General features: G+C 38.4%; 1 protein-coding gene across 5 annotated transcripts in view; it reads left to right on the forward strand.

Annotated features, from left to right (window-relative positions):
• Positions 1 to 13,838, forward strand: part of SH3BP2 (SH3 domain binding protein 2) — a 34,960-nt gene that overhangs the window by 14,888 nt on the left and 6,234 nt on the right. For 3 of the 5 annotated variants that reach the window (XM_032686808.1, XM_032686810.1, XM_032686809.1), the window contains exons 2-6: positions 9,252 to 9,391; positions 10,400 to 10,502; positions 12,150 to 12,267; positions 12,867 to 12,937; positions 13,301 to 13,389. In XM_032686808.1, coding sequence (XP_032542699.1) covers positions 9,253 to 9,391; positions 10,400 to 10,502; positions 12,150 to 12,267; positions 12,867 to 12,937; positions 13,301 to 13,389 — 520 coding nt within the window. In that variant the 5' untranslated portion in view covers position 9,252. Of the gene's footprint in view, positions 1 to 4,159; positions 4,389 to 9,251; positions 9,392 to 10,399; positions 10,503 to 12,149; positions 12,268 to 12,866; positions 12,938 to 13,300; positions 13,390 to 13,838 lie in introns of those variants that run through there. The other 2 variants (XM_032686806.1, XM_032686805.1) reach the window with 2 other exon arrangements.

The following is a 13,838-nucleotide window of genomic DNA, read 5'->3' on the forward strand; positions in this document are numbered from 1 at the left end:
AAAAAAAACCAAAACAAAACAAAAAAAAGAAAAGCAGCAAAATACTTTAAGAACTTGCATTCTACTTTAAGTGTTACTTGTACCAGATTTTTCAGGTGTGGTCTGACTGGCATAGACTTGACCCAGTTACCTTGCTGGGTGAAAGCTCCTTTACAATTGCGGGGAGGGGAGGGGCTTTTGATTCAGTAGAAATCCCTTAAACTTAACTTGAAAAACTACATGTAAAAAAATTGCTAATATAGAAAATTATGGTGAAATAGCTGTACTGATTTTAATTCAATACTTGTTTCATAGAACTGTTATGTTTGGAAAAGACCTCTAACATCATCAAGTCCAATGTCAACCTGGCACCAACACTGTGTTCACCACTAACCCATGTCCTCAAGTGTCACATCTACATGTAGTTAAATACCTTCAGGGATGATGACTCTACCACTTCCCTGTGCAGCCTGTTCCAATGCCTGATAACCCTTTCTGTGAAGAAACTTTTTCTAATACACAATCTAAACCTCCTCTGGTGCAACTTGAGGCCATTTCCTCTTGTCCTATCACTTGTTACCAGGTAGAAGAGACTGACCCCCACCTGGCTACAGCCTCCTGTCAGATAGTTGCAGAGGGGGATAAGGTTCCCCCTGAGCCTCCTTTTCTCCAAGCTAAACAATCTCAGCTCCCTGAGACATTCCTCATAGGACTTTTGCTCCAGACTCTTCACCAGCCTCATTGTCCTTCTCTGGACATGCTCCAGCATCTCAGTATCTTTTTAGTAGTGAGGGACCCTACAATATATTATTATAAAATCTTGCAGTATTTTTCAAGGTTAGCTGGTATAAGAGAATCTGTTAAATAATAATGTTCTTATTCTGAGAGTTTGCAGAAGGTTCTTGTCTTCCAGCTACACAGTCTAATTTGCTTTTTTAGAAACTATGCATAATACTGCAAATACTTTGTGACCGTACGTTGTTTTACAGGCATTTGAGCAATTGAACATTAACCATATCCCAAAATCAAAGTCCTGATGTCATCTTTTGGGGCGTGTGCCAAGCTCTTTGGTGACACAATCATGAAAAGTTCTGACTTTGTTTTAACACTGATAGGCTCTTTCTCTGAGGTATGGCTTATTTATTGCAGACCAGTGCTGCCTGGCTTATTTTGAAGTTCCAAGCCAACAATATGTCTACGGATGTTCAGAGTTAGAGCCAGAGGGATATAAGTAGCAATTTGGAAGCTTTTTGATCTGAAGTGTTTCTTGGTTTTAGATTGAATAGATATTGTCAAGACTTCAGCTACTTTTTTACTACACATAATAAAGAAGTAGAAATATTAGGACTTCTTCAGCTCTTCTGAAGTAAGCCGAAGAAAGAAATAGTTGAAGTTTAAGGAACAGGAATTCTTTTGGCATTGAAAGAGGATTTTTAGAAATTTTGGCCTCATTTCTGCCCTTTGTTGCAGATTTATTTTTTTTTATATGATAATGCTGCAGTTCACCCAGCAGAAGTAATTCTGATGTGTAGTAATTTGCATTTTCACAAGATTGCCTTACTTAGTAGATGAAGGATTCAGGTGAGAAATTTGCACTTGCTCCTTTACAATCTGCAGTTGTGAAGCATACAGTTGACAAATGTATCATCTCTCAATACAGTGGATGTTTCCCCTGTGATCTACTTGGGACTAAGCTACTTTGGTAGAATTAATAAAATAATAAGACTTCTAATAGTCTACTCGTGATCCGAGCTTATTAAAGTTGGTGAAGGATCAACAGAACATGACCTTCCTTAATGCCTTCCTACACTGTAGGCTTTTATGGAAATATATAATGTGTGAACCTTACATTATTCTCAGTGGAACATGACTACTGAGCTGACCTCTTGCTGCAGCTGAAAGAAAGTGGTTTTCATGCTATTTTAATTTTTTTTGTTGCTTTGTTCACTTCCCTGCCTCGCCTGTTGCTGTGCTCTTCCTGGGCTGCTTTTATTTGCAGTCCATTCTTGCAGTTTCCTGTAAATTTGTCAGCAAGAGGAAGCTCTTGCTGCAGAGACAGCTCAGCCCTGCAGCGAGACTGGTGAATTTATACCGGTATTTTACTGCTCTTGTGTTCCATTAACTAATGATAAGTAGGATTGCTTTCTTCTGCCAGCAAGAGCTGTTCCTAACAATGGCAGAGAGGGTTGGCTGACTTCCTGGGACAGTGGCCCTGCTGGATTGAAATCCAAATATTGGTTCCAGATGCTTTGGTTGTTCCTTTTAAGGCTATCTGAGTGATGTCTTATAATGTTAAAGGAATGAAGCAACTCCTTTGGAGTGGAATTCTCCCTAGGCTAGCTTGGTGCAAGGCTGCTCCTCATGACTAATTTTTGTGGGGACAAATGAGGGTTAGTGGTCTGAAAACCATATACCAAAGGTCCATGCATAACAAAATTTTGCTTTGTGAAGGATATATTTAATACTCTTTCACTTCTCTGACAGATGTATCAATCAAATCCATAAAGCTTTCATGTCTCTTCAGGCTTCTTGTTTGCAATTTTGAAATGCAATCCTTCTGATGAATGTTTGGTCTAGAAATTAAGCTAAATTTTCATTCTCCCAAAACTGTAAAACATCTAAATTTGTGCTGTCCCTTAGTGGAACACCAGCCTGTGTGTGTGAAATGGTTTCTATTTTGACTCTGGGACCATCTTGATAGTGTTGGAAATCACCAGAAAAGTCAAAATGGGATATTGGAACTTGAAATGAAAAGTCCTGCTGCATTTGAGTGCTGAAATGAGGAAAGGAAGAGGACAGCATCAGAAAGGTTAGAGTGGAAAAGCAGTATGTCAGGAACATGTATTGGATAAAGGAGACTTAATTTATTGAGGCCAAAGAGCATGGTATTATAAGTTGTAGAGTTTGGAGGGAAGATCCAAGACTTAGGTGTGTCACACCAGAAAAGGGAAAGAGGAACTGAAGTTTTTATTCCAGTGTTACATACACTCAAATGCTGTAATTTTGATTGTAGTTTTGTTACTGAGGCAGAGATAAAAAAAAAGCTTGCAAAGATGCTAATGCAAGCCTAGAAGAGTATACTTAGATAGAGAACTTTGAGAGAAAAAAATACTTTGAAGCAGTGTGACTTAATAATTAAAGTGTAAGGGGGTAACTGATATTGCAGCAAATTAGGCTTCCCCTTCCTGTAGAGCCTGACTGTGGAAGGAGTGCAGATGGGTGCCCTGTGGTGGGAGAACTGCTTTTCTAGCTGATACAGCCATGACCAGTACCTGAAATGTTATTTTCTTTTGTGCTTTGACTGTTGGGTAGTTTACAGAAAGAGATGATGTTGTATAGAGACTTCTTCTTCCTTCTATTTTAGGATACAGATTCACATCCATTTCCCCAAAAATACATGAAGTAAACTTTGCTTAACGTACTTACACTTTTGTCCATCATTCAGAAACTTGCTAGTTGGTTTTGTCTTATTTGAACTTTCTCGCCTATGATGTTGTTTAATTCCAGACAAATCAGTGAAACACTTGAATCCTTTTTAGAACTCCATATGAAAATAAGTGTAAAACAATGGCATTTATTTACCATAAGTTGGTGATATTCATCCTGTAGAATTGTGCTTTGTGAGCCTCTTGAATTTGAATTTTATTGTCTTTTGTGGCTTGGGTAGCATCAAATGTACGGGCAAGACTTGCTCTAAAGCACATCTTTGCCTCAGTCTTTCAAAATGACTGTTTTGATTTTTCTTGGGTTGAAGAGGGAAAGAACAAGTTCCAACTATAATGGGGGAGAAAACATGAAATACTCGTCACAGTTCTGTGGTGCAGTGCAGATACCTGAGGCACAAACTCTTCAGAAGCACAGGCAGCGTTTCTGACCTGTGCCTCTGGCATTGTGAGAGCCTGAGAACACTGCAAGAAAAGAGGACGACTTTCTTTTTCTCCCATAGGAAAGTGGTTGATTGAAAGGTGAGTAGGAAGAAAGTGAGCGCTGGAAAATCCCCTCTGCTTTCTAGCTCGATGTCTGGCAGAGGTTTGAGGTATGCAGGAATTGATTTATAACCTCCCTGGGAAGCCGGGAAATCTGACAAAGATAGTGCTGCCCACTGACACTGGGGGAAACAGGAAGTAGCAAAGGAAACAAGTCATTGCCTCGGCGTCACTTTTGGCCACAGCTCAGTGCAGATGCACAAGCGGTTGGGGCAGGGTTTCTTTCCCTTTTGTGTGGACTGTAGAGCAGCTTCACCGGCACGTTCAACCTGGCAGCACCCACGGCAGGGTGAAGCGCAGGGATGTTCCTGTCATGCCTGAGAGGGGTCACAAGTTATTAATGGCTTTGTCATCACAAAGGAAACAATCATTCGCTGAAACTGCCAGCAGGAAAACTATGTGTCGATCGGGCAAGGTCACCAGGTTAGTGCTTTCTGTGGCTTGTATTTCTGTCATCTTTTCTCTTTAAGGTAGAGAGCAGGCTACAGCTAAGAGTAGAATATGGTCTCTGGGGTAAAATACTTGTAACTCATGCAGAAAATTAAAGGATAAATAATTGGAGGGTGTTGGTTGATAACTTTCGCCAGAAAACAAAAGCAAGTTGAAGCAAACTAAACAGAGTAAACTTACTTAAAACAGTGTATCTCAGTCAGGCTTAGTTCTCTGTTCCCTTTGTCTTGTAAGATTTATTTGACTTCACAGTGTTTGTACTGTGCTATTAATCTTTCTGAGAAACTATTGTGAAAGGGGCTGTTAAGTATTAAGAAATGGAATGTGTAGCCAAAAAAGTGGGAGAGATATGGAAGAGGATTTCAGAAGTACTGGAGAATAAGTGGACAAGAGACTTGAAAATTCTGCAGAAAGCAGCTTTGGGAACAGCTGGTAAATGTTTAGGTGGTTGAATCAGAGAACTCATTTTTGCTCAGAATCAGCAGCACTCAGGGGAAGCTTTCATTTTACAGTTTTGCAGTATGCAATGCTGCCTCGGTTTTGGTAAAGCTTTCTGTAGAGACTTCAGTCTCCCTCTGCATGATAGGAGGAATACATTCAGCTCTATAAGTTATGGATTATATATGTCATGTTGTATATAAGTTATATATTCAGAAGGAAACTAGCATCTGGCTTTGTTAGGTTTTACTTTCAAAACAGAATTTATAGATTAGAGGTTAAGAGATACTACAGAGTTTTAAAAGTTCTCAGACACAATTGGCATAGAGGTAGTTGTTAAAACTTCAGGTTTAAAGCAGCTTTGGAGGCTGCTTTTTATTTTTTCCAGCATGACCAAACTGGGCTCCAGGACAGACCATAAATATTATTATAACAAGTGAGAACTTTTAATACAGCTTTTGGCAGCTGTAGTTTCAGAGATGAGGGTAATTTTTTTTTTACGCCTATATACTGCAAGATGTGGAGATGATCATATCTGCCATGTGTTCTGCTGAAGTTAAGCAAGAACTGAGGACTTGTGGCTTTTCCAGGATGCAATCCTTAATTGAATCAGCTTGTACTTGCTTTAATTGGGCTAAATGCCAATAGCTCTTAAGGCCAAGAGGGATAAGTGCTCTTCTATAATGTAATCCAGATTTTAATGTGGCAGAATTTTACTTTTACTCATGGAAGGACTTTTAGCCTGTAAAATTATGCCCTAGCCTCCAATCTCGCTATTCTAAATGAGAGGATATGTTAAAATTGCCTCACAGATGTGAATGCATCTGGTTCCTAGGTGAGTGGGAAGAAGAATAACGTGTGTGGCTATTTACTAGAAGCTTTCAACCAAATACTGCATGGGTGATGTTGCCTTTTGTTTGTAGCAGAGTACCAGTGTCAGAGACAGCTTTGTCTTAGCTCTGATTGCACATTGTGGGCCCTTCCTGGTAACTTCCTTGTCGTCTCCTTGGAAGAGGCTCTGCTTATGCACCAGGAGTGAAAATGTGTGCTGGGATCTTTGGCTTGTGGTGCAAGAATATAACTGCATCAGAAACAACTTGGAAATATCTTTCTATTCTCAGTGATGCCAAAGTTAACAGGCTCTGCAGTGACTTCAGTGCTTGCTATTGTGCTTACCTGGTAATGCAACATTGATCTGTTCTTCAGGTAATGTATTTAAAAAATTATAAGAGGAATATCAAGAACAGAAGGAACCAATTCAGTGAGCTAAAGACAACCATACTGTAGATGCTAAGACCAGAAAAATCTTTAAGAGCTTCCATTTTTCCTTCCTCTCTCCCACCCCTGCAATGAAGATCCTGAAGTTACATAGTTTTGACAGCTTTCTCCCAGCAGCATGATGCAAAATAGCGTCATCTGTCCTTACAGAGTTGTTTTCCGCAGTCAAGAAAAGAAGAAAAATCTGCCTGGGATTAGATTCCAAGTACTTAAATGGATTTTAGAAGCCTAACTCAAAGATTTCAACTCAGAAAAAAGTCCTCCCTAAGGTATCTGCAGTGTGCCAGCAAATGAAAGTGCTTGAGGAGCTAAAGATATGATGGGGAGTGCTATAAGCCACAATGAAATCCAGATAATAGGCTTAGCAGCTTCTAAATCTCTTGAAAAGCCTGGTGTATTAGGTGGACTCTTTAGCTCAAGTAATGTATACTTGGTTGCATGGAGTTTAGCATGTCTCCTTTTATTCAATTAGCTGGATTGGAGAAGTTCTAAGTTTTGCTCTCTATTCTCAGGACTGTTTTATTGTAAGTAGTCAGAAGAAAGAAATGAATGTAGATAGAGGAAGCAGAACCTGATACTCTGCTGTCCTTTCCCCTTTCCTGTAGTCATCACACTGTAGAAGTGGCTTTTTTTTTTTTTTCCCCTCTGCTTGCTCCTCTGCTTCTGTGATTTATTTTATTTTTTTTTTAATTTTTTTTCATGTCTGCCTGGAATTCTGCCTTTTCAGGTGGGGAAGAAAATGTCCATCCAGGCATGCTTTAGTGAGTAGTCTGTACTCCCATACAGAAGGCCAGCATGACCTAGACAAATATTTCTGTTTTCTGTATTTACCTAGGGTGTCACACACTTGTTCCCGGTGTTTGACTTTGGCTTCCTAGAAATTTCAGCTTACTGGTTGTTTTGGGTAACCTCTCTGAAACATTTAACTCTGCCTCTTCTGATAGCTTTTCAGCCTAAGTACATAACACTGAAAGAGTTTTACACCATACTCTATGTACTTAAGTCCTTTCTTGTTCTGGTCTTTGTAGTAAAGGCACACAGGATTTCAAGAGCCATGATGAACTTGAAACTGTTCGATGGCATTGAGACTAAAGTTAGAGTTAGTTCAAGAAAAGTGGCATCAGAGTGTATTTATCTGAATGAAAAGATTCCACTTAATCTTTTCTCTGAACAGAACTAGAAACAGACTGAAATAATCATAAATTAATTTTTAATGTTTGAATATTGATGAGCACATTCTTAAAAGAAGAATTTGGCCTAGGACTTGCCTTTGCATTCCTTATTTCAAGGAAATTACTCTTAGTAATACTGCAGTGTCAGCAGCCAGCTGGGTAACACTCTCCATTTCCCTCACTTAGACTTTTCTGCAAGATGTGGATTAACCATTTGAAGGATTTGCTGGGGCGGGGTGTTAACTTCTGCTGCTATTCTTCGTTTTACTACTATTCTTAAAAGCTTTAAGTATGTGAGTAGCCCCTTCTCGGACCTGTTAATACATTGCTGGTGCTAGACATTTCACTGGGGGGGAGGAAGAGGAAGGAACAACTCAGCTTGGAAAGATCTCAGTCATTTAATAAGAACACAGAGGAAGCAGCAAAAGGAAGGATACAGCTGGATACAACAAAAGCAACTTAGCTTTTGGTGAGGAGGAAAGTCATGGGGGAAAATTGGGAAACCATGATGCCTTAATGTGTCTTCTGTGAGAGCCTTTCTAGGGCCTTGGATCCTGCCTCCTCTGGTTGTGCCTGCTTCACAACACTGGGGACCAAACCTAATTTTTGTGATTAAGTTTTTTAGGCTGCCTAAAGAATTTAATTTAGTTTAAACTCTCCTGGTAGAAATTACTAGGAACTTCTATCCTTTCCCATGCACACATCATCAGCAAGGGCAAGCAGTTAGATCTGAATCCTATGCTGATCCACCTAGAGATCCATTGATGTGCGTTTCTCATTTTCCTAACACATATTCAATGGTTATGTGCTCTGCTGTTGCACTTAATCCCTCAAAAAAAACTGCAACACTTCTTCGTTCTTTTCAGTATAGGAACTTCAGTTGCCATCTTAGGCTGGAGGGAAAAGTACTTGGGCAGGGCGTTGTGCTGAGGCTCTTGGATTCTGTGCTGAGCCTCACTGTTGACCTCCCTTACTGTCCTTTTTGGGTAAAGGAGAAGCAAACAAGATCCATTAGATTTCAGTCCTCCACTGAAAGCTTATCAGTTCTTCCTTGATCAGAAATTAATTAACTGGGACTTCATTAGTTTGCCTTTTACCAGCAAAGGTCTCTAGCCCTACACCTGAGGATAACAGACCCTTTTATGTCTAGGTCAAAATTCCCATTCAGTCCATGCATGATTTCTTTTCTCTATTACCCAGTAGGATTTTTAGCCTAGTTCTGTCACCATTTGAAGAAAAAGAGGGCTCATAGTTATGTATCAGAAAAAGCTGCTACCTAAGAAACTAATCTTTTTGGTTTAAGATGACAGCAGAAAGAGTGGTAACTGCAAAGGAGCTTGGAGCATGGCATTAATGATTGGTATATAAATTAAATGGAAGCCTGCAGCAATCTGAGATGAACTTCATTTGCACAGGATACTGTGGCATATAATATCTGGTATGAGATTATATACTAATCTTTTCATTCAGAATAAAACATGTAAATATCAGGAGTAGGCAGTATTAGATACTTCAGTTATTAAACTTGGACTTGAGTCCCTCATTGTACAGAAAATGACATTGTATTTACATGTGTGGTGTAGCACTGGGAGAAGAAACCAATTTTCTTTCTAGTCACCTGCCTGATTAAGACTGGCAGTGTTATCTGGAGCATTTTTAACACAGAAATACTTAAATAACACTTACTAAGCACTCTTCCATTGTTTCAACTACTGTCAATCACTCCTGAGAGCTGTACAAAAATAAATCGGGACTTTTTGCACCACAGTTTTTTATACATTGCAAAGTTCCTGGAATCTTTGAACACCCGTCTGTGCTACATTCTTGAGTGCTGAACCACGTTAGTTGTTTGGAAAGCTTGTTTAAGGAAACAAGCTTTGTTTCTCAGTACTCACTCTTTAAAGTAAAACCTAAGTTTTAAACTGCTTTTAACTATTTGAAATTGCAGAATGATGGCCTCGCAGGAGCAGGTCTGGCCAGTCCCAATGAAGGCAATTGGAGCACAAAACCTTCTGACAATGCCTGGAGGAGTGACCAAATCGGGATATCTTCATAAAAAAGGAGGCACCCAGCTGCAGATCTTGAAGTGTAAGTCAAATGAGTATTAACTAAATTAGGTGTTTTAAACGCTTGCCTCTGGGGCCTCTAACACATATCATGTTAGCAGACTATTTATCGAAGCTGTTCTTCCACTTTGTACTGGAATACAGTTTTACTGGAATATATGTATGAAAGACCCCTACTGAAAGATTTTTCCTTTAATTGTTTTGGAACTGTAAATCTTAAATAACAAATGTTGTCGTTTATTTTGCTTGTTTAAATTTCTTGTCAAGTCCTTCACAAGTAAGATTTTTCAAGACAGATTCCTAGGATATGTATCAATTTCAAACACTCTTTTCTAAAAGAAATTAGTACTCAGCTTTTTTTTCCAGTTGGTTAATCTGTACTGGAAAAATATCCCAACTCCTGTTGCTGTTGTGAAATGGAAATTTTCTCACTGCCAACATTGGGCTGTACTTAAAACCAGTAATTTCTTTTGAAATCAGAGTCTGTCTACATGGAGAAAACTTCAGGGTTTGGCTTTATTTGTGTGCTATTCATATGCTATTCCTGTTTATATTGAAGCTATACATATATAGTTAAGGACAAAGATTACTGCCTTTGATATAGGAAGGAGTCTTGACCCCTTTCAAAAAAGAAAATAGAACATCATTTTATTGGTAGCATTATGTACTTAAGGTGAAAGAAGAGGTTTTGGGATGGATGTGAATAAGTATTTGTAGCCCGTAGCTACCTTCCCCTTATTGTTTATCCTGCTAGTGAAGGAGCACAGGTGGAGGTCAGACCTGCAGTCTCTGAGGCTGCTTTTGAAGTTTTCAGATCAGCTGCCTCTCAAATGAGGGAATCAAATGCTCCTGAAACTGTGAATAGACAGCTTTACCATGTGATTGATCATCAGCAAGTTGTCACTTAATTAGTTCGTGCTCATTTATAATGATTAATAAGGTTACTAAAATCTTAAGCAATAATTCTACCCAAGTTCTAGTTATTGTACTGCCCTTGGATTCATATTTTGTTCACTTTTTATCTTTTCAGGGCCATTGAGATTTGTGATTATCCACGAAGGATGTATCTACTATTTTAAAAGCAGCACATCTGCATCTCCCCAGGGTGCCTTTTCTTTGAAAGGTTACAACAGGTGAGTGCCAAAAACTTGTTTAACACCCAAAATCCTTGTAGTTAATGCAAGAGACTACGGGCTTAATTTCCAACTGAGTTAAACACAACTACATCTGTTCTTTGGGTTCAGCATTGATCTTGGATTCCAAAAGAAGTATTCCTTTCAAATTGTGTATATGACATTTCTAGTGCTTGGCAAGTGGGTAGCCTTCATGTTCTGTAATTTGACCAGTAAAGCTGTATGAACTACAATGGGCTTACTCTTGTTATTGACTTAATGCTTGTGCAGATAAATGTGGATTCTTTCAGACAGATGATCTTTGTTCTGTAGGGATTTCAATGATCATCACAAAACCAGAAAGGAAAATGTATGGAGTTACTGATTCAGCAACTCTAGTGTCAAAATTGTTTGAACTACAGAGTGATAAATAAGAGAATGCACGTGCAGGATGTCTGACTCGTTTTGCTGCGTTTTAAATCTTAATATTTGCTTCGTAAGTTGAAGACAAAAATACATGGCTTTCAAGTTAGCTAGTCCTGTCAGAGTCTGAGTGCAGCAGACCTACAAGGCCTACTAATGGAAGTCCAATCCAACATTAACAAATTGCTAAGAAAGGTTTAATGAGAGAGGGAATGTAGAGAAATATCAGTGCAATTTTGTCCTTTTTGTATATGTTATTATTGTACCGTATAATGTTCTCAGACTTCTGGAATAAGGAATTATCTTTTCTTAGATTATGACAGCTTTTCTAACTGAGCACAACAATGGCATATTTTAGGGGAATGCACTTGTAAACATTGTAGCTAATTAAAAATTCAAGATTAATTTGTAGAAGAAACTCATGGTGTAACGTGGTCATGACACTAGCTCCTGTAATCCACATTAACATGAAAAACATCACGGAATCTGCAAATGCTAGAGACTGTGTTATTGCTTTTTATGTATCTGCATTCTAGCAACCTTGTGGAGACCTTGGTTGGAATAGGGACCAGGCCTCAGTATTATGCACAGAGGGAAACATTATTGAAAAAGAATTTGAAATGAAAGAATTGTTCGACTGGGTAGTTGCATCAAGGGGTTTTTATTTTTTTTCCCAGAGAAATCTCAAATGAGGAAATTCCGTATACACACAAAAAAAGAAAGAAGTTGAGTTATGCTTGTTTTAAAATAGTAAAAAAAAAATGCAAGAAAGTGTTTATGAGGGAAAAGGGACAAAATTAAGTTAACTTTTAATATTAGTTTTCCTAATTTTCCTTTTTTTTCATGGGAAGCGTATGTTTTGATTTGTCCTCTGAAATAGTGCCTTTCTGAAAGAAGGACCACAAGCACCCTAAATACTTCTTACTGTATGTGACACTTGTGAATTAATGCAGTTCACTAAAACTCTTGAACACGTCAAAGCATCCGTTCATAATTCTGGCTGGCAGTTGAATGAGTGCTCTTCCTCCTGTCAGAGCTCTTGCATTGTCCTTTCTACCACTTAAATGGAGAAGTGCTACCAATGCACATATGGGGATTTCTGTGGTGTTTTCCTGGGCTTGGGGGTTATTTTTCATGAGGCAAAACTGGCCAGTAGAACTGCTTTCTGTCGGAGCTTTCTGACTTGCTCAGCAGCATTAACTTTATAGATTAAGGCGTTTCTGTATCGGTCCTTGTGTTTCTCAGGGTTATGCGGGCAGCTGAGGAGACAACATCAAGTAATGTGTTTCCTTTCAAGTTAGTTCACATAAGCAAGAAGCACAGGACGTGGTTTTTTTCAGCTTCTTCTGAAGATGAAAGAAAGGTAACTTTCTTCTTCTTCTACAATATAATTTTCCTTGAAGTGGAAAGCAAATCTTGGACTTCCCTAAAATCTAAATGAATTCGAAATGCGGCTGTCGCTGAAATTTGTAAACCTAGTTCTTTGGGCTCCTCTGAAAATCATGTCTGAAGTTTTAACTACTAAGTTGGTGTTAGTTCAACTTGTAATTTAGGAAATGGCTGTAAGTGTCATACTAGATAGCATATGTTTCTCCATATTCCATAAATATTTCATATTTATTTTTAGCCAAGGAACAAATATTTATATGTTTAAACCTTTGATAAAGTATGAAAACTGTTCAGTGAAATCTCTTGCCCATAAACATGCTACAAATAGGTACCTGGTTTTGGAAATAACAGCTTGAAACTTGAAAACTGAAAATTTAATATTTCAGTATGTTCTTACAGCATTTTAGGCAGTCAAAACATTTGCCTGAGTCCTTTCAATATAAAGTCATGGATACATACTATTTCAGTGTGTGTTCCCTGCACAGTTGCTCTGTTCTTACAGAGGACAGATACATCTGTGTTTAATGATTTAAAGATGGTTGTGTTGAATGTTGTATTTTTATTTTTGTTTAGAATTGGATGCTGTCCTTGAGAAGAGAAATCGATCACTACCATGAGAAGAAAGAAACAATAACAGAATTCAGGTATAAGCCCTTAACCTTTATTAGGTTTTTATCACTTTTGCACTACCTCTTGACAGTGGTGGTTTAGCCTTTCCGCACCTACAAGTAACTTGCTGTTAAATAAGAACAGGTGCAGTAAGACCCAAGAAGGAAGGCCCTTCCTAATTCATGCTTTAAAGAACACCAAGACAAAAATAAATCTTTTTACTAAGAGAACTTTAAATGTCAGCTTTGTGTAATACAATCTTTTTAAAAGACAGCAGCAACATATAAGACTGTTAATTGGGAAATAGGAACAGATGGCTTCTGCTTTTCCAACATTCTTTTCCAGTGCTAGAGCCCTGCTAAACAGAAGATACTCTGTCTTTTTTTTTTTTTTTGCAGTGACTCTGGTTCTGATGCAGACAGTTTCTATGGCTCAGTAGAACGTCCCATTGATATCAAGTATTCTCATCATTCAGCAGATAATGAAGGTGACAAATCAGACGCTGATAGATAAGACTTCTTTATTTGCTTATTTATTTCTTCTGGATTCTGCAGGAATTATTCCCGTAACTTAAACAAACTGATCCATTTTGCAACTGTATTTTTTTACAAGGTGTATGGCTGTTGTAGTTTTAAATCAGAAGCAGATATTCTGTTAGTAAAAATAGAGAAATTCAGATCTTTCAAGGAGGTTAGTTAGAAGTGAGGACATGACAGAGAGCCTCTCTGGAAGGCGCTCACAACATATTTCAGCAACTGAATTCTAGTCAAGAAATATATTAGTAAAATCCAATATAAGAAACCTTGCCTCAGGGTTCAGCAGAAATCCTTTACTAGGCCTTTTCTCATCTTCCCTTTCAGATTTCTAAGGGCAGGGTTGATGGGAGCAAGTACTCTCATTTCCTGATAGGAAATTCCTGACTATTTTTCTTGACTA

This window comes from Chiroxiphia lanceolata, chromosome 4 (genome assembly GCF_009829145.1).
Source record: "Chiroxiphia lanceolata isolate bChiLan1 chromosome 4, bChiLan1.pri, whole genome shotgun sequence".
NCBI classification, from domain to species: domain Eukaryota; kingdom Metazoa; phylum Chordata; class Aves; order Passeriformes; family Pipridae; genus Chiroxiphia; species Chiroxiphia lanceolata.